General features: G+C 42.1%; 1 protein-coding gene across 1 annotated transcript; it reads right to left on the minus strand.

Annotated features, from left to right (window-relative positions):
- Positions 1-1,766: 1,766 nt before the first annotated feature.
- Positions 1,767-24,870, minus strand: wnt3 (wingless-type MMTV integration site family, member 3). The gene is made up of 4 exons (XM_034861002.1): positions 24,459-24,870; positions 9,455-9,696; positions 6,355-6,620; positions 1,767-3,787 (listed from the first exon to the last, which is right to left on the minus strand). Exons 1-4 carry the CDS (start codon positions 24,536-24,538, stop codon positions 3,308-3,310), a joined length of 1,068 nt encoding a protein of 355 aa, XP_034716893.1. The 5' UTR covers positions 24,539-24,870; the 3' UTR covers positions 1,767-3,307.
- Positions 24,871-25,397: the final 527 nt, after the last annotated feature.

Raw genomic sequence — 25,397 nt, forward strand, 5'->3', positions numbered from 1 at the left:
ACTGTTTGATTATATAGGCCTTATTTGTGTGCACAGATTTGTAATCTGATCATTCCATGACATGGTTAAACTTAAAGATCTTATTTTGTTCTTATGATGTTATATACTCGCTCATGTCTGATCTTTATATTTTATGAATAAATTAATTCCATTACTAATAAGAACCACTGTAGTATCTGGAGTTAATGATGACAAACAAGCACTGATTTTTATAAATAGAGATTTCCTTCACTTCAAACAGTTTGATCCAAACCCTCTCTTGAGTTACCACGGTCCGTGTGAAAACAAACCGTCTACCACCAGTTGTTTTCATGACAAAGTGTTGCTCTCATATTTATGGCGTGTTTAAATCATAGGGATGTGTCTTTATAATTATGATTTAGTGTAATTATCTCTTATTTATGAGAGATTTGACATCTCATAATGAGATGAACCTACTGAGACATTAGCGGTTAACCCACACAGTAGCTACAGTACGTTGTGCAATCCCTGCACAGCTCGACAACAGAACCCAGTCAGACCTTTTATTTAAGCAGCTACTGCAGCGTGTCTGCAGTGGATATGATCCATCGGGTGCAGATTTCTTGATCCAGTGCTTCAGGTGTCTGTAGGTCTTCCCTCATGATAATGCTACAAATGGTAATTCGGTTGCTACATGTGGTCTTCCCTCTTTTTTTTTACAGTACTGTATGAGTGAAATTAAAAGGAACCAGAGCTGGGGGACTATCAGCTTTAACTATTGCTTTTCCTTCCGTTTTGAATGTAAATGCCATAATTCTACATTTCTTGTATGTTTTGGATGATTGCCATGTAATCATGTCACCTCATCTGGATCACCAATTAACTAGTATATGTGCTAAATAACAAATCCCACGAAAAGACCAAAACCAACAATGTGTTAGTCAATCTCTCAAATAAAATATAAAGTTTAATTTAGTGTATAGTCCAGTTATTTACTAGAACAGCTGGGCACTGAATATTTTAATCAAACAAACAGAAAGAAATAATGCATTATTGGGGATTATTTTAAACAACGGATTAATCCACATTTTGTGTTTTAGAAAATATTTGTGCCAGCTGTGAGTGTGTGTGTGTGTGTGTGTGTGTGTGTGTGTGTGTGTGTGTGTTGCTAGCTATAAAGCAAAAAGCATGAGACAGTTTTGTTCTTCAAATATATAATCTTAGTTCAGTCATACAGATATATACATCGGATAATAAATAATATTTATAAAAACATAACATTTACGATTATAAAATAAAAAGGGAATTATTCACTTTAAAACATTTGTACAAAACTTTGGATATAGCGGGAGAAGTGTGGAGGGGGGGGTTGGAGGGAACTGAACACAGAAATATAGTGCCAGGTAGGGATGCTATACACTACTGGGTATGGTTGTTGTTGAATATAATCAATAGGAAGCAGGTGGGACTGTCAGAACATGTTGGGTGGAAACCTCTCACAGTTTGTTCCACCATTGTGTGGAGCCGCCCTTCCTGCCATCCATCCATCCGTTTTCCCATTCTCTTCTTTTTGTCACTGGTAGCTGTCATGCGCACACACACATCTGCATCTTGCACACTTAAATCATCCAGTTCCTGATCAAATTCCTCAACTTTCTTCTGCTTATTTTCCTTAGAATCTACATGAAGTGGAAGTCTTTTCTGTCCACCAAAAGATCACAACAGTTATCTCAATGATGGGAAAATAATTTCCTTTTTTTTTTTATAGATGTAGAAGTCAGCCTAGGCAGACCTCCATTTTTTTATTATAAATTACTGTATTGTTCTACGATATCTCCAAAACCGCAAAGCAGGAGTGTTTTTGGGGTGTACTGAAAAGAGTACAAGTTCATAAATCAGGCTTGTTAAAAACTTCAAACTGTCCAACTGAAAAAAATATGGAGAGAAGGAAGGGAGGGCGTGAAAGCCAATCAGATCCTCTGGAATGGACAAGTCTCCCTTTTTTTTTTCTTTTTTTTTTTTACAGAGATAAAAGAGAGATTTGCATCAGACAAAAGTCTCTCAGAAGGACCTGATGAATGCATGAAGTGTTAGATAATAAGATCTCCCAATAATCACTTTGCTCATAAGACCAGAATTAATATTTAAGCATGCTGAAGCTTGACTCACATTTGATGCATACATGTATAAATGAAACAACCACAAATCATCTTCTACTCGGTCATAATGTGAACGCTGGTCCTTTTCACCGCTTCATTCCTTTAGATTGAATAATGAACGACTGTGTTGCATCGTGGAAATCATGAGCAATTTACAGGTTGATCGTGCTCGAATGCAGGAAACAAAGTCGTCATTCATAAGAACTGCTAGCTTGCATTGAAGAAGAATTTGCTCGCATAAACAATGCTCAAACGGTTACCACCTGGTGTAACTGAATAGTGCATACATATATACTGTACATGTGTAGGGTTGTTAGTTAGTGGAATGAGCATGCTTGTTCACACACATGCTGCATACCTCCAGTCCCAGCCCAATGGTAATATTTCAAAAAATGCAGGGCTATTAAATCCGACTGTGGCATATACTGTATCTTCCAAGCTTCCCGGGTGACTGGTGCAGTAGAGTCAGTCAGCAGAGAGAGCAGCAACACTGAGGATTTCATCAGCTCAGTAGTTTACAAAAGGACAGGACTGTGGCACTTCCAACACCTGTTCAGTTCAGTAGTTACAAAGTGACGGTTTCCTGGGGCTGCCGACGTGTTCAGTGTCACTTAAGTGACGGTGTAGAGGTTGGTTTAGTTTAAAAAAATCAAAAGGTAAACCAGCCAGACTGGCCGGACAAGTGAGGTGTTAGTTAGAAAGATGCTTTTTATCCAAAAGCAAAAGAGTCTGAAAGTTTTTTTACTGCATTAATTTCACAGGTAAGAAGTGTTACTGTACATGCCATAAACATTGTGTTGGCATGGAGGGGGGAAATAAATAAAGACAAAGGGGAGGGAAGGGGAGGGGGCAAATGCTGCGGAGGAAAGTGGCACAACTGTAGCTTCTTCCCATGAGAGCGGACCTCAGAGTAGAGATCAGTCAGGTCAACAGGACGCTCTCTGGTCAGATATTACGGAAATGGGTGTAGAGGTCTGGAACACGGATTGTAGGGCAGGGTTTTAGCACCCGTAGCTGATGTGCCATCACCCATTGGGGCCTACGTGTGTGTGCTGATGAATTTGGTTTTGTGTGGGATGTTGAGTCTGTGTCTGGGGGAAGCAGGGAAGTCGTGCAGGAGTTGGGGAGTTGAAGTGGTTGGTGGGCAGCACTTAGTAGTCCAGCAGCCAGAGGCCTCTCCCGCTCTCTCACTTGCACGTGTGGACGTCGTAGACGCGCACACACTCCTGACAACTGACGTAGCAGCACCAGTGGAAGATGCAGTGACACTTCTCTTTGCGTTTCTCAGTCCGGGTGTTGTGGCCGCGGCCGCAGCACAGCAGGTCGCAGCCTTCGATGCCATGTGATGACACGTTGCAGGCTCGGTCGCGCGTCCCAAAGGAGCCCGTCTCCGGGTTGGGCTCGCAGAAGTTAGGCGAACCCTCGTAGTAGACCAGGTCGCGCTCGGTGGGATGCTTGAAGAAGTTGTACTTGACTCGCAGAGTCTCCACCCAGCCTCGTGACTCGCGGTGCTTCTCCACCACCATCTCGGAGGCGCTGTCGTACTTGTCCTTCAGGTAGTCACCCAGCATGCGGAAGTCTGGCTGCGCCCACCAGCATGTCTTCACCTCACAGCTCCCTGACAGGCCGTGACACTTACAGCGCAGGTGCATGTGGTCGAGGATGGTCTGAGGAACACAGAGGACACTTTTAAGTTCACTTTGTAGGAATCTTTAAAGCCAACGTCGGTTCTAAACTTGACTTGCTTTATTTGTTGCTGAAAAAAAAAAGCAAGTACAACTTGCTAAAGCTTCTTTATTTTACAACGTGGCAAGCATTCAACATGTTTAAGCTTTCATAACCCATTTTTTCCTGACCTCTTAAAGCAATAAAAAGGGGGGTTCATTTTTTCAAAAAGTGAAAGTTTTTGTAGTTTTCTCCTCATTTTGTATTTAATTACGAGATTCAAACCAGAGCCTGACCAATCAGGGATAAGGCCGATACCGATATGAATATTTGGTTATTTAAAAATCCGGGCGATATATATATATATATTTTTTTTAATCCAGAAACACGTTACAAAACACTAACAGATTTCCCCAACATTAGTTATTTGTAGTTCTCACTAAAATAATATGATAATTTGTTTTGTTGTCACAATAGAACAGAGGAACATCAAACTATATTAAATTTCTGATAAATAAAATGTATTAAAATACAAACTTAAAATATGAAACCTAAAGTCCTTTGAACAAAAACACATTAACAAAATAAAATCAGTGTTGCCAACAGGGACGTTGTACAGCGTCCTCTCGTGGACAAACTAACAACGCCAACACTCATAACATGGTTGACGGTCCGGTTTACTTTTTGAAATATTCATTGATGGTGAATATTCAGTGATTAATGAGTATTTAAAAAAATAAATAATATCGGCCAATAATATCGGCCCGCCGATGTATCGGTCGGTCTCTAATTCAAATACTTAGTTTTGGTGACTTTTTATGCACAAAGATATGGAATAGATACTGAACCTTCGGACAGACATACAGTAGACCACTTCTCCGTAGTGGATTATAAGTTGATATTGGATGTTTTTACATTTTGCGGTGGGAATTCAAGCTGAAAACACTCGCAATCCTCTAGGATTACGCAAGCTACAAACTTTTCAGAGCCTACAGGCAGTGAGAATTTGATACTCCAAAAGGGCGGAGTATTCCTTTAAAGTGTAATTAGCTTAAATGTGCTGGTCTTAATGTGATAACTGACTCAGTGCTTGTGGGGCAGTCATCACCGAGCAAGATCTGCTGTAATTATATGGTCAGAAATTAACAGGAAATTCAGACTAACAAAACCACTGAAGACTCACAGAGCAGGCCAAGAAAACAATACGCCACTGGCTGCAATTTCTCTAAGTGTCATGCAGCTGTGAAGTACAGAGGCTCTGTGCTCCTGCTAATTCTCTCTGAAGTCCCTGGCTCACATCATGAGTGTGCTGCCGCGGGGCTTATTTTACCTTTGTGTTTTGATTTTGTTGTGCTTTAACTCAACAGCTATATTTAGCTGCAGAATTCCCCCAGCTGCGGCGGAAGGCAGGTGGCTGTGGTACCTCTGGCTGAGGAAGGGGAAAGTGGGGGGCAGATGGGGGATGGACTAGTGACATCACTCTGTCAGCTTGTCATGCCAACATCAAGTCCTAGAGGCCCTCGGGGCAAAATAATAGAGCGTGAGAGGGCCAGGTGGAGAGCAGAGGAGTCTCCTGACAGTACTACTGTTCAGTTAGCTCCTGTGGTCGCCCTGGCTGCTCCTGTGTGCTCAGATCAAAGGGATGTCTTGTTGCCGTGTGGTCCCTCCATTTGGCCCTCAGCGAGAAGCCGGGGAGCCTATTTTTTTTCCCAAGCGGTGACAGCAGCCAGTGATGTTTTAAGTCTGAGCTGATTTCCTTCTTTTTCCCCTCAACTCACTCAGGTAATTTAACTGTCAGGGAATTTTTCATTGGGATGCAAGGCATGAAAGGCAAGGTGTGGGGGGTGAGGCCGTGTGTGTGTGTGTGTGTGTGTGTGTGTGTGTGGGGGGGGTGTTCTCAGATGAGTAATTAACTAGTCATTCAAAGTCAAGTGCTCATTTGCAGGTTGAAACTCAGAAATGTGCGGACAAGTCAAATACCAAATCCCCGCACTTCACACAAACAATTAGCAATCCCAAACAGTGGGGTTTTCTGGATAAATCCACTACTTTTGCATGACAGTCACGTCATTGTCCAACGTTTACTGCACCTCTGTCTCAGTTTCCCCTTTTTATGTGCTAAGTTGTCTGATGAATGTGATGTAGTACAGTACTTTCATTCCAATGTACAAAATGTACTCACCAATGGAACATGCTTTTGTCTTGCCACATCCTAAATTTTTGACCCACTGCTCTCTGATCAGTTTAGTTTTGTGGTTCATCAATATGTACACTGTCTTGCCAAAGGTATGTGGACTCCCCTGTCCACCTGTGTTTTTCATGGTTTGTGCCTTGGCCCTTAGTTCAATTAAAAGCAAATCTTAGTGTTGCACAATATCTTGTGGAAAGCCTTCCCAGGAGAGTGGAGTCTGTCAGCAGATGACAGCACATGACTTTATAACACTCACGTGTGAGTGAAATGTTCAGATGTCTACATTCCTATGACATGTAGTGTATATTAATTTGGAACACAGAGAGCTAACAAGAAATTGAAGCATATATTTTATAATATGTGTGTAAATGTGTGTACCGTGCGTCCCGCCTCATTGTTGTGTCTGTTCATTGCCGAGCGAGCGTCTGGACGATTCTCTCTGGCATCGGCGAACTCCCTGGACACCTGCACCCCAAAGTCTGCGTCCTCGCTGCAGCCGCCCCACTTCCAGCCCTCGCCGGGGGGTCCCTTGTGGTGCGAGTCGCAGCCGCACATGGTGGATGTGCCCTCGGCGCAGGAGCGCGTCACTGCAAACGCCACGCCTGCTGAAGCTATGGAGTGGACAAACGCTGACTCTCTGGTTGCTGAACGAGACGGATGAAGTCGGACAGAAAGAAAGACAGAGGGGAAAAGAGAGATACAGAGAGTGTGTCAATCTTATGTTAAACATGGACAAGGCAATTTTTTCTGCTGCCAACATCCAGACAGAAGTATTGAAAGGAAAACCTCCAGGCAACAACATTTCATCTTTGAGAAGGCACATTTATGCCCAGGTGTGACAACTGAAAACCCTTTGGAAAAGAACTTAACCCTCTCTTATTTTACAATGTAAACCTGGTTCATAATATCAAGCGTAGGATCCTCGTCAGCAATGAGGAGGCACAGACTGCGGGACACATGAAGGAGCCTAATAGCAGAGTCCCTGCAGTGACATCAGCCCATTGTGGTTGTGTCAGAAGGGCCTAACGCTCAGTGGGATCTCAGTGACCTCCTCTCATCCCTGAGGTGTGCTGCTTTGCATCTGGATAGTGTTCCAGGAATGTTGTCACCCCCACCTCCAACCAGTCCCTGTTCAGAGCCAAAGGCCTTCTGGTGAAACCAAGCAGTGTGTCGGCCTGTTTCTTATTTTCTTTTACACTGAAGGATGGAGTTACGCCTCCTTTGAAGGCAACAGCTTATTATGTAATCGGACACCATTGTTTCACAATCCCAGCACACTTATCAAGGCTCAACCATTACACTCCACTAGCTGTGGAACAGACACACACACACACGCACACACACACACACACACACACACACACACACACACACACACAGAGGTAAGGGGAGCAGTGGCTCAACTTTTCATGAGCATTGAGTGGCCTGAGTTTTTGATATGCACAGTTGGGTGATTTGAGTTTTGAAATTTGTACGAACACGACCAGAGAATTAAGCCCGTATTTTACAGACCACAGTGGCTACTAAAGCCAGAAATTCCTCAGCGATTCCACTGCCAATAAGTTTTTCGAGAACCGATCAGAATACTTTACAAGCCACAGACTAAGACTTTACTGATGAATGGCTCGGGGCTAGTCTTGTGTTTTCCACCCTGAAAGTATCCGCAAGCAAAGTAACAAAACAAAAATGTGATACTTTATGAATTCTTTTAGATGTTTCTATATTTTTGAAATTTCTGAGTGTATAAATGCTAATAATTTACAGGTGAAAGGTCAGATAGAGGTCTTTTGTTGTGAAAATGTAATACAGATGCTGACATACTGTAAATCCCAACTATATTCAGCAACATTTGAAAAATAAACAATACAAACTGAGCCCATATGGTCCCAATATGTTATTTTAGTATATTAAATCATATTGCATCCAAACAATTAAACACTAACTAGACTTGTGTGTGTCTATGTATACTGTATTTCCTCTGTTCATTCCTAGTAAAAAGACACAGTTTTGGTCAAAATTCCCAGTGAGTCTTTGCATGAGTCCTCAGGTTGGGCATCCCCTGCTCGCCCTGGCAAGCCTAGCAGGGCCCTCCACAACAGGGGCCTGTGAGCCCTCGGCCCCTGGAGCTCTGGCTGCTAGCCATGGCTAGTGCTGCTTCTGCTACCTGCTGGGCCCATCAATCCGCCTTTGTTTCCCTTGTGTCACACTGTATTATCCACACAAAGGGCCCAGCAACTCGCGCCCCCACAGCCCCGCTCTGCCCGGAGCTGGCATTCCCTAAACTCCCTAACCCCCCACCCCCCTCCTCTCTCTCTCTAGCCACCCCTCCGCCAACACCCTGAGCTAAAATCGCATACACCACCCACAGGACCTCAACCCCCCACTTCCTCCAGACTTCCACCAACAACGCCATCATGGCCAACACGCAGCTTAAGGTGGCTGGGGTGGATGGTTGGTAGCTCTCACTTCCCTAACTTAAACTCTTCCATTTATCACCTGCAAAGTGAGATGCTCTTCTTCCTTCCTTCCTTTCTTCCTTCCTTCCTTTGCTCCCCTATCCCAAAGTGTACACCCAGGCTAGGTTGGGAGAGATCCCCTTTCAGCCTGTTTTCATGACAGAGTCAAAAGGGCGTGTGAATGGGGCGTCCGTGGGAGCTGGACTGTGTGAGGCGCGCACTGGTCTTCATGCACAGTAGGGGTTGAGCGGAGCCCCCCGGCCCTTTTCTATTGCCTGTAATCTCATTTGGCCTCCCCTCTCCCTTTTATTTGACTGAGGAGCTTGGACTGCTCACACTGCCCATTGCTGCACAGATTCCTTCCCCTCTGACACACAGGGTAATTCATTTCCAATCAGCAGCCTCACTCACAACACACAACACCTACCTTCATAATTAGGGACCGCAATGCCATAAGCGGGACACCTGCACCTATTGTCCCTCACTGTCAGGTTTAGTGGGATTGTGTTAAGGACACAGTTAGTGTGGCGATATCTTACAATTAGTATTCTACGTGTGAAGCGCCGGATGGATGCCTCCCGTATATCAGCTGTACTTGTCAGGTTGCGTTGATAGATTTACCGCGCTGACCCCTTTTTACGTATGAAACTGTAAACACGGTTGGGAAAACCAAAAAGAAGTCACTGAGTCTGAAGACAAACACGGTACTGAGAGTAAAGAAGGATGGAAGTTGAATAATGTGTCAGTGCTTGTACCTGTGCCCATTTCTCACTGCAGCCAGGAAAGGTGTATATTATTGTAATTGCCTTAGCTAGGCATTTGTTAGCAAAAGCCCAGAGAACAGGCAGTGCTAAGCCTGTAGGGTGTGTGTTTCACAACAGCTTGCAATCGCCTCAGCCATAGTTTTTACAGTAGCGAGTTGTTTAGCACAGATCCTTTCGATTTTAACTTCTTCTATACCTTTAAGCCTTGGATGCATATGTACTTTGTTACCAAATACAGAAATAGAGATTTTTATTTACCTTTATCTAGCACAGGGCCGAAGATGGCCAGGTTGTCCTTAATGGTGGTGCAGTTCCATCGCCGGCCCCTAAACTGGTGCTGGCACTCCTGGATCCCCAGCTTGACTCCTTCTGCGACGCTGGGCATGATCTCTATGTAGTTGCGACAGAAACGCAGCTGCTTGGGCACGAGGCCGGGGATGGAGCCGCACAGGATGGGTTGGGAGCCCAGTGACGAGTACTGCTGCCCAAGGGCCAGGGACCTGTGGCGCACACAGACAGAGAGAGGGAGCATCACTAGGTGAGATCTGCAGGTCATAAACACATCTCTACATTTCTATAATATATAAAAATAACTGCAACATGGTCAAAAAAAGTTTGTCAAGAGGTGTAGCAACCAAACACCAAGAGGCCATCACTGTAAATACAAAATAAGTTCATTTGAACTCAATTTAGTTAAATACAACATGGGTTTTTGAAAAAAAAAAAATGTATTATCTTGCTTTTTAGGGTTTACATTGAATTGTTTAGTACTAGCTAAAAGTATTTGAAGCACAAAAAGTACTGAAAGCTGACATTGAAATGTCTGGTCAGATTAGTAATAATCTTGAAAGATAAAATAAAATAAACTCTTTTTATCCAGTACGATATACTACATTCTTTGGCCAGACAGTTCCTGATTGATGTCAGATTTTGCTCATTTTTGCCAACTTTAATAAGTCATTATTGTACACAATAGAAAGTAATATACTGCTGCTTTTGTTTAGACAACATTTAACCAAAAGGTTTTGTCGTAGAGCAAGTATTTCTTAAAATAAAGCAATTACAAAGTATAGCACACTGGTATCAACAAATGCTTCTCAGCCCCAGTGCTTAACAATTACAAAGGATGTGGGAAATGAGACTCACAGTGCAAGTCTGTGCCCTCTGTGAACTCTACCCCACAATGGCAATGATGACCTGCCAGGGAGGCCTCTGTGAAAGGCAACTTGCTCTTCTAGAGGAGACCACTTCTGTATTCATTCATCTCAGGTTTAACTGTGAGCGTAGCTCTGTGACGGTGCAGTGATTCATACTGGAGTGTTTATTGACTTATCAATTTAATATAGTTTATACTAAGAGCTCCTGTTTATTTAGTTTCTTTTTTTTGTACAAGGAAGGGGGGGCTAATAGGCCCACTTCAGGGCAGAGATACAAGCTATTAGTAGTGCCTTTTCAAAGTGTTCCCACTTGTTAGCATACACAGATCTGCTGATCTAACAGATAACACACAAGAACCTGTCTGTTTAGGTTGGGAAAAGCCCCCTCATTTCAAATATATGAAAACACCTGCACCTCAGCAGTTCCATCATCAATTGTGGTTTTTTTCTCTGTAGCTGATTTGATAAGAATGACAGCGTATACAGCTGAGCTCGCTGGTGATGGACTAAAACAGAATATCTGAAGTTGTGTGCCTCACCAGAAGTCTTGCGCAGATGTGCCTAAGCAGGGATTTATCACCACAAAGAGACAGTCAAGATCAGCTTGTTATGCCAGAAACCATTATAGTTTCATTCAGGTAATTAATTATAATTGCTTTCCATTTCTCTTGAAATAAAAGAGAGAGAGAGAAGCATGTTTGCCATGCCCATGTTTTAACATGCTTTTTGTGATGACAAGCTCAAACAAAACTGTGCGGCTTCTCCTAGAAGGTCATGTATTCACTGTAGGATGTCAGACTCAAATGACTTGTTTATTTATTTCTGGGCATACTAAAGAAACATGTTACCGTCATATTCTGCATTCTTAGAGCTTTACTAGATGTGTGTGATTTGGGTGTTTACAGGGTTAGGGATATGAAGGTGTGCTACCAACCGTGTTGGGCTAGTTAGTTTTAGAAAAGTAATTAGTTAAAATTACTAGTTACTTCTTCCAAAAGTAAATTAGTTTCTCAGTTGCAAATTATAAAAGTTACTAGTTACTTCAGAAAGTAACTATTGCGTTACTTTCAAGTAAATCTTTAAATGCTTAAATGTAGAGACGGTCCGTTGCCATTTTTTATATTCCTGATACCGATTCTGATACCTGAACTTGTGTATCAGCCGATACGAGTACTGATCCGATACCAGTGTGTCATATATTTTATTATCTTTTAACAACTGTATACTACTATCCCTGTATGGATGTGATATGATTTCTATCTCTGTTGTTGGTCCGGCTCAGGTTAAACTCTCAAACAATCAATGCCACAGAACTTTCTTTTATTATCTAGTTTGACAGTCAGTTATAATGAAAAAGAACGTAAATAAATTACTTTAACGTAGATTTTCTTTAGGGCTTTACTACACGGTATCGGATCGGTGTGTAAACTCCGTACTTCCCGATACCGATACCAGCATTTTAGGCAGTATCGGAGGCAATACCGATACTGGTATCAGTATTGGAACGTCTCTAGTTAAATGTGACCCAATTCAATTATAGTAACGCGCCACGTTTTTTGGCAGTAACAGTAAAGACTGGAGTAATCAATTAGATTACTTGTTACTAAAAGAAGTAACGCTGTTATTATTAACGCCGTTATTTTTTACGCTGTTATTCCAATCACTGGCTGCCAATAGCTCTAAGAGAAGAGCTTTACCAGTGTTGAGCAGACGCTCCAGCACTTGGCTGGGGCTGGGCAGACAGCGTGGCGCTGGAGGCACTGAGAAGATCATGGGGAACAATGGACGCTGATCAGATCAGAGCGCCACACGGGATGACCTCAGGACCCCCGCAGGGCGCAACCCAGTCATAGTAGCCACTGACTCTGACAGATGAGTGCAGTGCAGTGCCCCACCCCAACACAAAAGTCAAGCCATTGAAGTCACAGTAAAAAGAAAACTTAAATAGGTTCACAGCTCATGTGCACCTTTGCTTTTTACATATGGAAACCCCAAAAACCCAGCCCCCACACCCCAACACCTTCCACCCCTCCCAAACACACAAACTTTTGATCACATATGAGCATTGTTACCACTGCCTCCCAGGTATCAACTTTGCCAGTGCAGCTTACACACTGAGAAATGAGGCTGAGCTGAGTTTAGCTTTAACAACTGCTGGCGTAATGGAATATATGCTGTATGATATATCACATAATCAGCTACAAACCACTTGTGTTGTTGGCATGAGCTTCCTGACTGACACTGATACACAACAAACAGTTTCAGTATGAAATCCTTCACAGTTCACACTTCCTCAAGGATAGCACAGTTGCACAAACTATTCAAAACTCTCAAACACCACTATGCAGAATAAGTCTCTTCTCTTTCATTTTCAACTTAATGATTCAAACTTAAAATGTTGTTTTGCCCAATTTGATGTTCCCATGCAGTAATTTGATAGTTCTCATCAATCTCATTCATGTTCTTGTCTTAAGTTTACTGAAGCGAAGGCAGCCACATTACGTCATCTGCCAGTCCCAAGCTCACCAACATCATTGAGTTCAAGTGTTGCTGACTTCACTGCGTCTGGTGACTGAGTGACTAAAGGCCTTAATTACACTGTCTGCTAGCTTGGTTACTGCCCATTAATCTCTCGGTCATGGGACGGACCAGAGTGGATGATGCCCTGCACAGAGCTTGTGTTTGAACCTTGGTGTCACATGCTCCCCAAAAACATCAGTCAGTTAACTCAAAGGAAAATCTCTGCCCAAGTGAGACATCTCTGTATTTAGACTGCTGTGCCAACCTCTGCTACATTTGAGGTTCTATTAAGGACAGCTAAACTGCTTGCCCACGACTCTGACATGCAGGCTTAGCCATGAATTTGGGATTTCTGATGGAATCAATTAGCTAACCGCGTGGGACTTTGTGGTGGACATAGCATGTTTAGACTACAGTCTGTGGATCTGCCAGCCTATTTGTCTTTGTTTGCAAAGGATGTGCCTCACTTGATTTGTGTGGACAGATCAGATGAAAGGGATATCTTTTTGGCTAGGTGCTAATGAGAGTCTTAACCCCAAGGGGTTATGAGGCGTATCGTGCAAACAGACACACACACAGACGCATGCATGCAGACCACATGAGAGCCATGCTGATCCGGCCTGCTTTGCCTCACTTCTCGGAAGCCACGAGCAACGTGTCTCAACCGAGTGAGGGAGCAGCAGATTCAGAGACCTCCATAGAGGTAGAATGCCGGGGGAATCTGCTGCAGGGGATGAGACGAGCAACAGAGCAGCAGTGAACAGCAGGGCTTGGCAGGTGCATGCCCAGGCAGGTCCGTATGGGGCCTCTATTGGCCTGGGGTGTTTACGGCTTGGTTGGGGGGTTTTCTCAGTATCTAAACCGGGCTGATGTGAAAGTATGACGGGCCGCTGGAAACCACAGAAATGAAGCAGAGGAAACAAAGGGATTCCACCACACACCTTGCTGAACAGTGGAAATTCACGCAATCAAGCCTGTAACACTGTCAACAAAAACTTGAGACTCAACCACTCCCAATGCAATAAAATCACAACTACATTCTCTGCTGCCAGGTTAGAAACGTGAAGTGGCATCTCTCTGTTTTTATTTTGTCTCTGAGCGTGGAATCTTGTACCGTCAGAAATATGTTGCAGCTGCTATTGTGGGAGGTCTGCATTACAGGGGTCAGTGTGTAGCAAACGTCTGTGCACAGATGAGCTTTCTTTGTGTGACAGCCTCCTATGTCCAGAGGCACAAAAAGCACCAGGTGACCCTCTGAACCTGTTGAGAAGAACATGACATCTGACCTCACTGCCTTTAGCTTGATGGCCTACAGAAACAGTTTGAAGTTCATGACCAGGGCCTGAATACCAGTATCTAAGAACAGGGCTGATGATATCCGGATTGTTTGCCTCTTTAAACTAAGTCCTTATGATCAGGTGCCTCTTACTCAGATTCTACGGTCCTCATGTGTGATCAAATATGACTTGAATTTATCTTGACGGAGTTGCTGCTCATCTTTAAGTGAGGAAAGTAAAAGAAGTGAATGTCTTCTGGGCAAACCTGATGTAGGCCCTTTAGGCTACACTGTTTGGGTCTTGGCCCTAACCTCAGCAAAGGCTTGAGACCTCCACACATGAGCACACAAAAATACAGATGGTCCTACAACCAACCTCCAAGTGGCATTGTACCTGTAATGGTCACAAAAGCTTAATATATTACTTTAGGGGATGATTGTATGCATTTTATTCTCATAACTGTAACAGTTTAGATGCTATTTGTGTGTTACTTATTGTTTATTTTACACTTCCATTGATAATTGCACTGCTAAGCTTGTACTGTAGTTTCATCTTTGTTATTTACAACAATTGTATATTTTCATATAAAATACGTGTTAAAATGCCACTTCCGGCTGCCATCTTTGGTCAGAATGAGGACGGTTTGGTTGATCATCTTCCTGCAGCTCACTGAGTTTTTTTGTTTTAGTTGGATAACGTTTGAAAAATGTTTGACGAATATGGAAACCTTTGAAACAGTGGTGAGTGTCGTCGACATGCTGAAATATTTGACACAACATTTGACTTGAACGTTAATGTTAGCCTTCAGGGAAACACAAACAGAGCGCTAGCTGTGCTTTCAAGGTAGCTAGCTAGCTTGTTAGCTAGTTCACGTTTAACGTTAACGTCAGTGAGCCAACGTTAAGGGACCCCTCAAATGTGAAAGATGGTTTATGCTACAGCCGGGTAAATAATCTCTACTTGCCTACCTTTACTCATTCCACTTTTCTCATGTAGTTACGTTTCTTTAAAGCACATAAAACTGTGTGTTTAATGCGCTTCATTTCATTTCTATGGTTGTATGTTTTCTATTTGTTTGTCCTAACGTTACTCCTTAATGCGCTCGCGCTTCCAGTAAACATTGTACGTAAGTTAACTCAAGTTAGGCTAAATAACATGTTTTTTCTGAGTTTCAGCTCCTTTACAAACTAACATTAACTATCAATACCTTTAAAGTAGAAATATTCCATTACAAGTCCTGCATTTAAGGTTTAATGAAGAAAAAGTACCGTTTAACAAAATATCGATTCTTATTGTACTTATATTAATAAAAGTAGGCTACTCATAGAGGCATAATGACACCTGTCTTTACTGCGTTATGTTATGCTATAGGTAATGGTTATGATAGATGTATGCAGCCTTTTTAATGCAGCGGCTGATTAAAGAAGAGCTAATTATAAAGCAACATACTGTGGGGTAGTTTATTTGATTCACATATATGTATAAGGTAATTAGCTTATGACATGCTTTGTGTGTAAAATCTGAATTTGCAAAGTAGCTGTTCTATGTAGTGGAGTAAGAAGTACAATATTTTCTTCTAAAATGTAATGGAGTAAAATTATAAAAAAAAATACCTCAACTGGATATAATTTCAGTGCACTTTATTTGTTTTCACTAACGTTACTGGTTTCAGCTGACATTATGAACCTTGATGGTCAGAAAGGCACACATTTAAATATATTTTATGTTCAGATTATTGACTGAAGTTTTTAGGTGGCTTGTAGTTCAGAACAAATTGGAGTGTTAAAGTGGCATCCAAAGTATGAGGGTGATTCAGAGAGGAAAAGCGAGGGATTAGAGAGCCTGTCACAATCCATCCCTCCATGCATTATTCCTTAGGCACTGTTTAAAGACTCATGGAAACCTGTATGCATGTGTGAAGGCAAATTTGAAATACATGGTTGTGTTGCTACTTGTAAGTTCCTTCTTCCAACAAGGTAATCACTAAGACGTGCGCCTGGGTAGCTCATCTGGTAGACCAGGCGCCCATATATAGGTGTTTTTTCTTTCAGGTCAAGAGGAGAATAAGAGTTGATAATTAATTCATCTACACCTTTGTTTTTGGTTTAGGGTTGGATTCATTTCAGAGTAGTTCCTTAGTTAATAGAATATCAGGCTTCATTCAGCTCTGATCCTTAAATGCACAGTTTCCCAAAAGTTGTGTAGTCCCGTACCCCAGCTTCAGACCCCTTCAACCTCCAGCGACGTACCCCCCCCCCCCCCCCCCCCCCCCCCCCCCCCCCTGCACTCGTATATATGGATTTTCTTATTTGCGTACCACCTACGTCACTTTGCGCACCCCTACCTGGGTGTACACAATCCTCAGTTGGGGCACCAATATTTTAATGAATCTCTGATTAAATTGTTTATTTAAGACCTCATACAAATTGTTTAGTGCTTGGATGGTATAATGACTTTATACTTTTTTTTTGTTACTTGTAAAGTTGAAACCTACAGCTAAATAGAGGCAGTAATTAATTTTACAAGATTCAGCCTTCACACACAGATTTGATTCTGGCTTTATATTTGATTTAATGCATTCTAGTGCATTCGTTGACGATAGGTGCCAGTCGTTCTTAACCATGTCTGAACTAGTTAACTTATTTCATTAAAGAGAAATTGTTAGCTTATGCTGGGTTTGTGCCTGAAGCGTTTAGTCGCAAGTGTGTTCTGTCCCGTCCTCTGTGAGAGCCAGGCTCCTGAAGAGGCGTCTGCAGGAACAGAATATTATTTGCATTAAACTCTAATCTACCTCTAATTTACCTCCTATATGTTGACGCTGCCGCTCAACTTGTCAGATTTGCCTGGAGGACATCATGTTGTTAAATGAAGCCCTGGCTGAGCAGTTAGAGACGTGCATTGAAAACATTGCCATCACAGTTTCATTTATAAATCCCAAAACAGAGTCCGTAGAGAGATAAAGACACTCGAAAGAGAGTAAGTGGGCCAAGGAAAGTTGGCGGCTTTGCCCGAGGATGGGACTTTTCCTGGTGGAGGCTGGAATGCAAAGCTCCTGTCTGTGTTTTGTTGTCTTCTCTTTTTCTTTGGCACACTTTTGATTTGTAGTCCAACAGCTTCTGGCTGATCAGATAAAAAATGACAGGACCCCTGAAAAATGTTCCAACCTATTCGTTGTTTCTACCTCCTTTGCCTCCCCTCCTTTTTTGTCTCTGCAGACTGTTGCAGAGAGTGCGGAGTTGGGACAAGGAGCCCCTGCAGTCACGAGTATGAAGATGTGAAGAGGGAAACTGAACAGGGTGTAAACTTGTGAACCTGTCAGTCAGAAAGTGAATGAGAGCAGAAGTTCCTCTGCACACAAGTGCACTGACAAATGCACGTCAGACTGGAAGCTTGGTGTCCTGGTCTGCCTGCAGGTGGACACAACAGAGTCTGAGCTGTTGTCGTGAAAGGACAGAGCTTTGAATGAGAGTCCTGAGGGACTGTGTGAATGAACCACAACTCAAAACAGTGCATTGTTCCCTGCTCATTAGGGGCAGCTTGTTGGCACTGCTGCTTGAATTGTCAGCAGTAATGCATCCTATGCCATCAAAACTCGTAGGGGATTGTCTGGAATCTTCCATTCTATGCCTGGAATTTCTTTGTGGCAATTTCAAACACCGCATGATTGTGTGTTTAAAAGTAGTTAAAATCCTAATTGTTGTTCACCCTTGAATGCTTAGGTAAGTTGGAAAAGAAACTAAATGAAAGCTGTGGTGTAATGCTACATTGTTGGGGTTGAACCCGGTTAACAGAGCTTGCCCGTCTGCAGATATTTCTCAAAGGACAGTATGTCCGATCCAACTGTCATGGATGTTTTTGCTTCTCGCTCTTACCTTTGTATCCCTTAATAGGGCTTGGTGTCATACATCAATGCACTTTTGGAGCAAATTAAAATGTACCTAACTTTCCAAAAGCTGGCATCAAACATCGAGCATATTGATATTATTGTTAACATATTTTTGAATTTGATTATTCCTGATTTAGAAAAAGGAAATTGCTAGTTTTAGACCGTTTTCTGTAGGGTGCGTTCTTGTGCTTTTGTGTAGACACTGTTTAACCTTTTAAGATTCAGGTTTCTTTTTTTCGAATGAACGAAAGGGTTTTGTTGAAATGGTTAGATTTCTGAATTTAAATGAATCAGAAAAAGGAATCACTATGGTATCAGTCCTGAAACTAATCATACCGCCGCTAGTAATGAAAACACATACCCAGCCCTACCCTGATGAGGGTAAATGTGTTCAAATTATTTCACCATATATCATTATTATTCATTTTTGGAGATGACATTTTGGGATTGGATTTTATTTGTATTACCAATTAAATGTATTTAAACAAAAACAAATTACAACATTACTGTACACATCTTTTTTGTATACATCTCAGCTCTGTGTTGCACAGTGTAGTCAAGGCTGCATTCTCATTGGCTCACTCATGCTGATGAGATTTAGTACTTAAGTATTGGAATTTTGTATTTAATGACAAGACATTTTTGGATACTTGATGCAATGGAGGCAATTCGATCGATGCCTAAAAGTATTGAAGTTCGGTACCCAGCCCTAACAAAATCTAAACTGAATTCTTTGTAATTTAGAGACATTGATCTCTCCTCCTTTCCGCTCTGCCTCCGCAAGTTGTTTAGTTGACCTGGTCAGTAACCTGAGGGCTTTGACTGAGTACACAGGTGTGAGCAACTCGTCTCTGTCGCTGACCCCGTGTGTCAGAGAAATTGCTTTCTGCTAATAATTAACCTCTGTAACAAGCCATACAGGTGGGATCAGCCAGGTAATGAAGACTTTAAATATTGTGTGTGTGCGTGTGCTTCCACACGTGTCCCCTAATGATCTCTTTGACTCTGGCTGTTGCCGTTTTTTTCTTTGAGGAACTGCCCTGGCCTGTGTTTTAGGGCAGCTAATAGCTGCGCACAGGGGGACTTTGTCATTTCCTACAAGAGTACATTGCATGTCCTTTGATTGTGTGGGAAGATTAGAACTCCCCTTCACTGCTTTGAAATACCACTCTCCTTTGAACCTCTCGCCTACCTTGAGTCTGACTGTATAACATCATCCCACGTGCTTGTTCAGTGACAACTACCTCATAGGTTTGTTTTGTGTTGGTTCAGCACGCTAAGGTAACTCTCACTGACACTACAAGTACAGTTAGATGCAGTCTTGGCCATTGTGATAGGCAACATTATTTAAGATATAAAAAATACATTAACATGAACCTGAGTCACAAGAAGTTTAAACAAATTCAAATGGTGTTACACCTGCTTAGGGCTATAGTCATTTTACTAGTGCTGCACGGGATGAACAAAAAATTGCATTGCTGTATTTTTAAGATTATGTCGGTATCACTTTAAATCACGGTATTTTCTTTCTTTTACTTTCCTGGGCTTTTTATTCATAGTTCACAATGGCTTATACTGTCAGAAGTACATAAAATATGTACATGTTTACATAAAGCTTTGATTACTAAAGGGTTTGCTTGGCTCAACATTACACACTAACGTGATATAGAGAAGAATGCATGTAACGGTTACATAGCTGATCTAAACTATTTTCATTGAACATACTTCAAAGTAGTAAAATATACTTTAATCGAATGAATACAAATACAAACGACTTTATCATTGTTTCCCTTTTAAACCAACATAGTTGTAAGATCGTTGTATAAACGCTACCTTGGCCACAGGTAAGTTAGGTTGTTGTAGAAAGGGGGAGACTGGACGCATCTCCGCTGTCAGCCTCCCTCGGCGTTTGAATAAAGTTAGTAGGTTAGCGGAAGTATTTCGGCGAGGCAAAACATCTTAAATACAGTGTTTAAATCATTGCTCTGAACCCGTCTTTCCCGTCTGTAGCGGGACCGTAGGTGGATCGTTTTTGCGTTCATATTTGTGCTCCGCTCTATGCTTGAAGTGACATGTCTGTAACGCTAGCACTGCCGAGTAACGTTAGCGCAACGTTAAAACGCGACGGGCAACAACACTGGCAAGATTATATGTGGTCTTTTAAAAATAAAATAACTTCGGGACAGCAGACGGCTCCTCGTTTGAGCATACGTTGTTCTGGTCCAACTCCGGTCTTTCTTCATCGTCTAACTTTCTTTTCTGTTCTTGTGCAACAGCGAGCGGACTCTCCCAGTTTAATAGACTGTTATGCTACCTAGCCAGCTAGCAGCTATAATGTTACCCGGCATGCCGTTCAGCAGTGCAAATGTAAAATTATTAGTGTTAGAAATTGTTTAAGTTACAAATTGTTGTGTACTATGGTGTTTTATCCTGTTACAGAGAGTTAGTTGTGGGTTATTAATTGTTATCAATTTACTACCATGAGTGAGAAGGGTACGCTGTCAACAGGGATCCCGTTATCAATGCGCTCGTGTTGTAATTCCGCTGTAACGCTTTGTGACAATACGCCGGTAAAACCGTATATGGAAAGTTCGTATCACGTGGAAATTAATGCCGGTATAAACCATTACACGGCTCAAAGCCACGTATTACATAATCATACATGTCTTTGTATGAATGTACTCCTTCCACGTTCCCTGTATCCTGTGGATGTCACCTTCTGTGGAGACATTTCTGTTGGGCTTTATCCCAAAATTACCTTTGACCCTGGTCCTATTGGGCCATCAGCCATTCATAATAGAACCCTGAAGTTTCCTATGAATGACATTCTTCTGGACTTCCCTGCTCTTTTCTCTACTTTTAACCGCACTGCTGAGAATAATACCCGAACATCCTTGATCTTTTCACACAGGACGGCAGAAGGAGGATTTTCCCGCAGTAAGCATCATTTAAGTGATCCCTTTGCCAATGGTAGGGGTTTTGGGGTTGAAGATTAGATTGAAGATTGGAGGTGGGGGGCGGTCATAATGACATTCCTGAGACCCAGTGATGGACCCTAGAGCCCCCTTTAAGCCGCTCAGGTTGAACTGGAAAGGTCTGTGTATAGACTGGGCAGTGTGGTAGATAGCGTTGTGTGAGATCTTTTGAGAGGTATGCCACTAACATTATTGAGGCCTCAGTGGTTCCCAAAACTTCTACAAGTAGTCCTTCAAACAGCAAACACAATTTTAGACAGGAAGCCGTATTTAGGCTTATACATTCTTAAACTTTTAATTAAAGGATGTTTAAATTGAATCACTAAAAGCGTTAAAAAGGCACAATTACAGAATAGTGTTTATGGATAAGGCCTTTTTTAAATTGTTGTTCTGTACCGTTACCAAATGGTATTTATTTGTAGTTTGTTCTGATTTATAAAGAGTTACTTATAACCTATTTCTGCTTTTGTACCAGGGACTGAATATTAGGCAGTTACGACTGCTTTTCATTGCTTATGGTTTCCCGTCAGATTGCCTAACGGCCAGTAATGTATTACCTGTGAGTGGAAGTCAAGCAAAGCCCTGTCACCTACACTGATTCAAAGAAAAATTGGTTGATCAGGATGTCATTGATTGCTCATTAAATGTAATGATGATTTTAGCACCGGCAAAGTGTATGCTGACTGAATAAAAAATAGAAGAAATAAAAAATAAAAGAAATTGCAGTACAACAAATAACATTCAGTTTCCCTCTATCCCTCCCCGTTGTTCTGTTTGGTTTCATAATCAACACAATGTAAATTTAAGGAGTCTTGATCAATGACATTTGAGGGGAAACGGCCTTACTTGAAATTGCCCAAAAAAAATCAAATGTAAGTCATGTGTATCTTTGCTTTCTCTTACAGAGCGGTTGTGGTGATAACATTGGATTGGGAGAGTAACACCTATTGGATTAAAACATCTCGTGCCTGTGCGGTGTGATATGACAGTGATAAACACTATCACCATCACACTATAATCACTGCTAACGCTTGATGGCTGGTATCGGGGATAAATTCAGCTGAGCTAATGCCTTGCTGAAAGTGACTGTCATCATTCACTTACAACCACCACTGTTTATGCAAGGAAAAAAAAAACACAATGGCTAAATGTGTTCTAGAGGTACGTTGATGAGTCAAGCCACACAGGCTTCATACAATACCAGCCGTCACGCTTATTAACAACCTTGGCATTTGATCAGAACAGAATATTATGTCATGCTCCTCGGCTTCATATGTTAAATATTGATATTCTTTGATTATTAAACGTAGGTTAAAAGGTGAAACCAAAACACAGCAATAAGTCCAAGAACAGATATTCTTTTCATTTTTAAACCACAGAAAGGATGGCGTTGTCAGATAATTGGAGAGAGAGACTGCTGGACCTGTGGATTATGTAGAGTCAAAGCATAGCTTTTAACTGTTTGATTTTGCTCATGTTGTACAACACTGCTGTTTCATTCACTGCTCTAACATTCTTGCATTTCAAAAAGGCAATTTACTGCTCCGTCTCGCCTTTTCCAAACCCACCTCGTTAGTCTGCTATGTCTTTCTACTACACCTCATCTTCGTTCATGCATATGTGCATATCACTAGAGTTATTTATGCTCTGTTTGGTTTTCAACACCCCATCTTGTAAAAGCAAGGCTGCCAGGCATAAAGCAGTCAAAAACTGCTCTTCCCTCCAATCCGTCCCACTTTGGTTGGAGAATTTATGGCCAAGTCATTGCCCCAGAGACAGAAGCTGAGAGGAGCCTGCCTGGGCCCTTGCTGAAACTCAGCACCCTCTTGTTTGACACACCACCTCATTTTGTCTCCTTCGGACAAGTCCGACACCACGCGCGGGGGGGGGGCGGTGATGCCACTGACAGCGCTGTGTGACACCCATTCCTCAGCACCTGCCCAGTCACCTCAAGCTACGGCTTTGCGTTTCATCTTTCGGCCCTCCCAGTTACTCCTTCCACAGCCTACGCTTGGAATTTGAAGTGTGAAGGTGGTGCGCTTTGTTGAGCTTCAAACATTATACCAGTGTCATGTAAACTCCTTGAACGGAACAGCTGCAGGTATTACACAGAGAGAGACTCCCAGGCTCTTTGTCACTGTTGTCTGATGGTTCTTGCTGAAGCCAGGAGTGGGTGTAAAGTCCTCTTTGCCATTAACACTTCAGCCCTGTGGCCTGTGTGCTTGGCAGCTGCCTGCTCTGTAAATGAAACCAGAAGATGCTCGTGGTTTGGACGCACTACGGTGGGACCACATGCTAGTTGGGCTACTAAAAGTGCAGTAGCTCTGACAAGTATTGTGTTGTGAGCCAAAAGAGCTTTGTCATACGCCTACGCAAATATCTCCAAAATAGAAGCTTTATGTTACAAAAGAAGACCCGGAGCTATGAGGTCAGCTGCATGTAGCTGAATTTGTAACGAGATAAACCTCTAAATTTCAGTTACTGGTGCCAAAAGCGATCTGGGATAATTTAACAAAGAATAAAGCCCTGCGGCACCTTAACATATTGTCTCTTGACAAATCCGTAGTGGAGGGGGTGAATTGTGGTACAATTGAAAAGCAAAATGATATGCTCAACTGTTTTTCAAAAAAAGGATTAATTGAGTTACAGCTGATACCGCATGGCAGACAGCACATTTGTAATATTTTTAGAAATTGTGTACAGGTTTGTCATTCACAAAGATTATGTGTGCAGCGCATGTCATACATCTACAAAAAAAACAAAAAAACAATTTTTAGATGCAACTCATGCCGTATTTGGCGGCCTATATGTAGAACAGTGATGCACAATAGCAAACAAAACAAAACGACATTGTATAAGACGTGATTGTTGAACTCCCTGAGGCACACCTAAAATTACATGGCTGTAGTTAAAGAAAGAAATTGATTATGGTTTAGAAACGGGAGCTTTTTTTAAGGCTTTGAGTTTTCACAACCACCATCAGTGTTGTCATCGACCTTAAGCTATGTTCACAATTTCTATAATAATGAATGATCTTACTGACTTACAATGTTGTGTGGAAATGCCTCGTAAGGCTGACAATTAATTTTAACAAGGCAACCTCTTGCTGATGTGTTTTCTGTTTTAAATTAAATAATGAAGTTTACACTTTAAAATATTCCATGGTTCCCAAACGAAAAATTCATCCTCTTTGCATCACAACATGCTCCAATATGATAAATGGACCTGAGTGTAGAGGGGAAAAGAACGGCAAGCCTTTTCCGTTACACTAGTATTTGAGGTTAAGATTCTTTGGACTGGGCCGGAGAACATTTTTCCACAAAGTCAACTGTGCACTTTCACAAAAGTGCACATTCTGCCCTCTCAGAAATGATCATTTGACCAAAAAGACTCTCTCTCTTTATGCAGCTATAGGGTCGGATGCTGAAACTGTGGATTTGTACTCACCACCAGATGGGATAGCCTCCAAGCACCCGTGAGCTGGACAACCACACACACATCAAATATCCAATCAGATACAAATCCATGAGGTAAGGCTTGTAGTGTGTGAGAGGGTAAATGGATCAATATATATAACTTCCAGCATACAGTGAAGAAGAGTTTCCAGGACGAGAAGCTTCAGGGCAGCTTGATTGTTGAATGATGGGACGATTAAAGTGATATTGAAAAAAAAAAAAATCTTCCTCCTGTTTTCCCCCTTCTTTGAGTCGGCCCAGGAAAGTGTGTCTGTCTCCTAGTAGTTAAGAGAATAAGTGTCTCTTACACACATGCACACACGCTCCTACCCGTCCTCTCCTTCCCTCCCTCTCTCTGAGGTTCTTCCCTAAGGTAGATATCTTTTTCTCTCTCTACTTTTTTCTCCCTCAGGATGCCTCATCCACAGGCCCAATATTAAAGGGGGGGGGGAAGAGGCGGGGGGAAAGAGGTTTGGAGATGTCAGCTGGCAAGCCAATCACAGAAGATGGCCTTAGGTTACGAAAAAAAAATTATGATTCGTTCCCATCTGTCAATCACACGCCACCCCCTGGTAATGTGGAAAAGAAAGGAAAGAGGGTGGGAGGGAAATGAGAGAGGGAGCTATGGGGAGGGACACATGAAAAAAGGTAGAGTTGTTACTCAACTTGTTTCATATATGATCAAAAAAAAAAAAATCCCCAAAGTGGTTGGAGGTAGGTGAAGGGATATAGGCCAGCTTATCTGCAGAAGACTGCAACACAAGGTTTACACCAGCTGAGGTACATGTTGACACATTGATTTTAAGGGGTTGTGCCCTGACTAATTGATCCGGATATATACTGTGCACGCACACGGGCACACACAAATGGACACACACGTCTACACACGCATAATCTTTGTCCCACTCACGGGGACATATACAGTGAATTT

The sequence above is a fragment of the Etheostoma cragini genome, chromosome 21, assembly GCF_013103735.1.
Source record: "Etheostoma cragini isolate CJK2018 chromosome 21, CSU_Ecrag_1.0, whole genome shotgun sequence".
Classification (NCBI taxonomy): Eukaryota; Metazoa; Chordata; class Actinopteri; order Perciformes; family Percidae; genus Etheostoma; species Etheostoma cragini.

Excerpts from the sequence above, each read along its gene's own strand:
- wnt3 (XM_034861002.1), bottom strand. The coding sequence starts at position 24,538 with ATGGATTTGTATCTGATTGGATATTTGATGTGTGTGTGGTTGTCCAGC. Across the intron at positions 6,621-9,454 it reads CGGCCCTGTGCTAGATAAAG|CAACCAGAGAGTCAGCGTTT; the intron begins GTAAATAAAAAT and ends CGTCTCGTTCAG. Across the intron at positions 3,788-6,354 it reads ACAATGAGGCGGGACGCACG|ACCATCCTCGACCACATGCA; the intron begins GTACACACATTT and ends TGTGTTCCTCAG.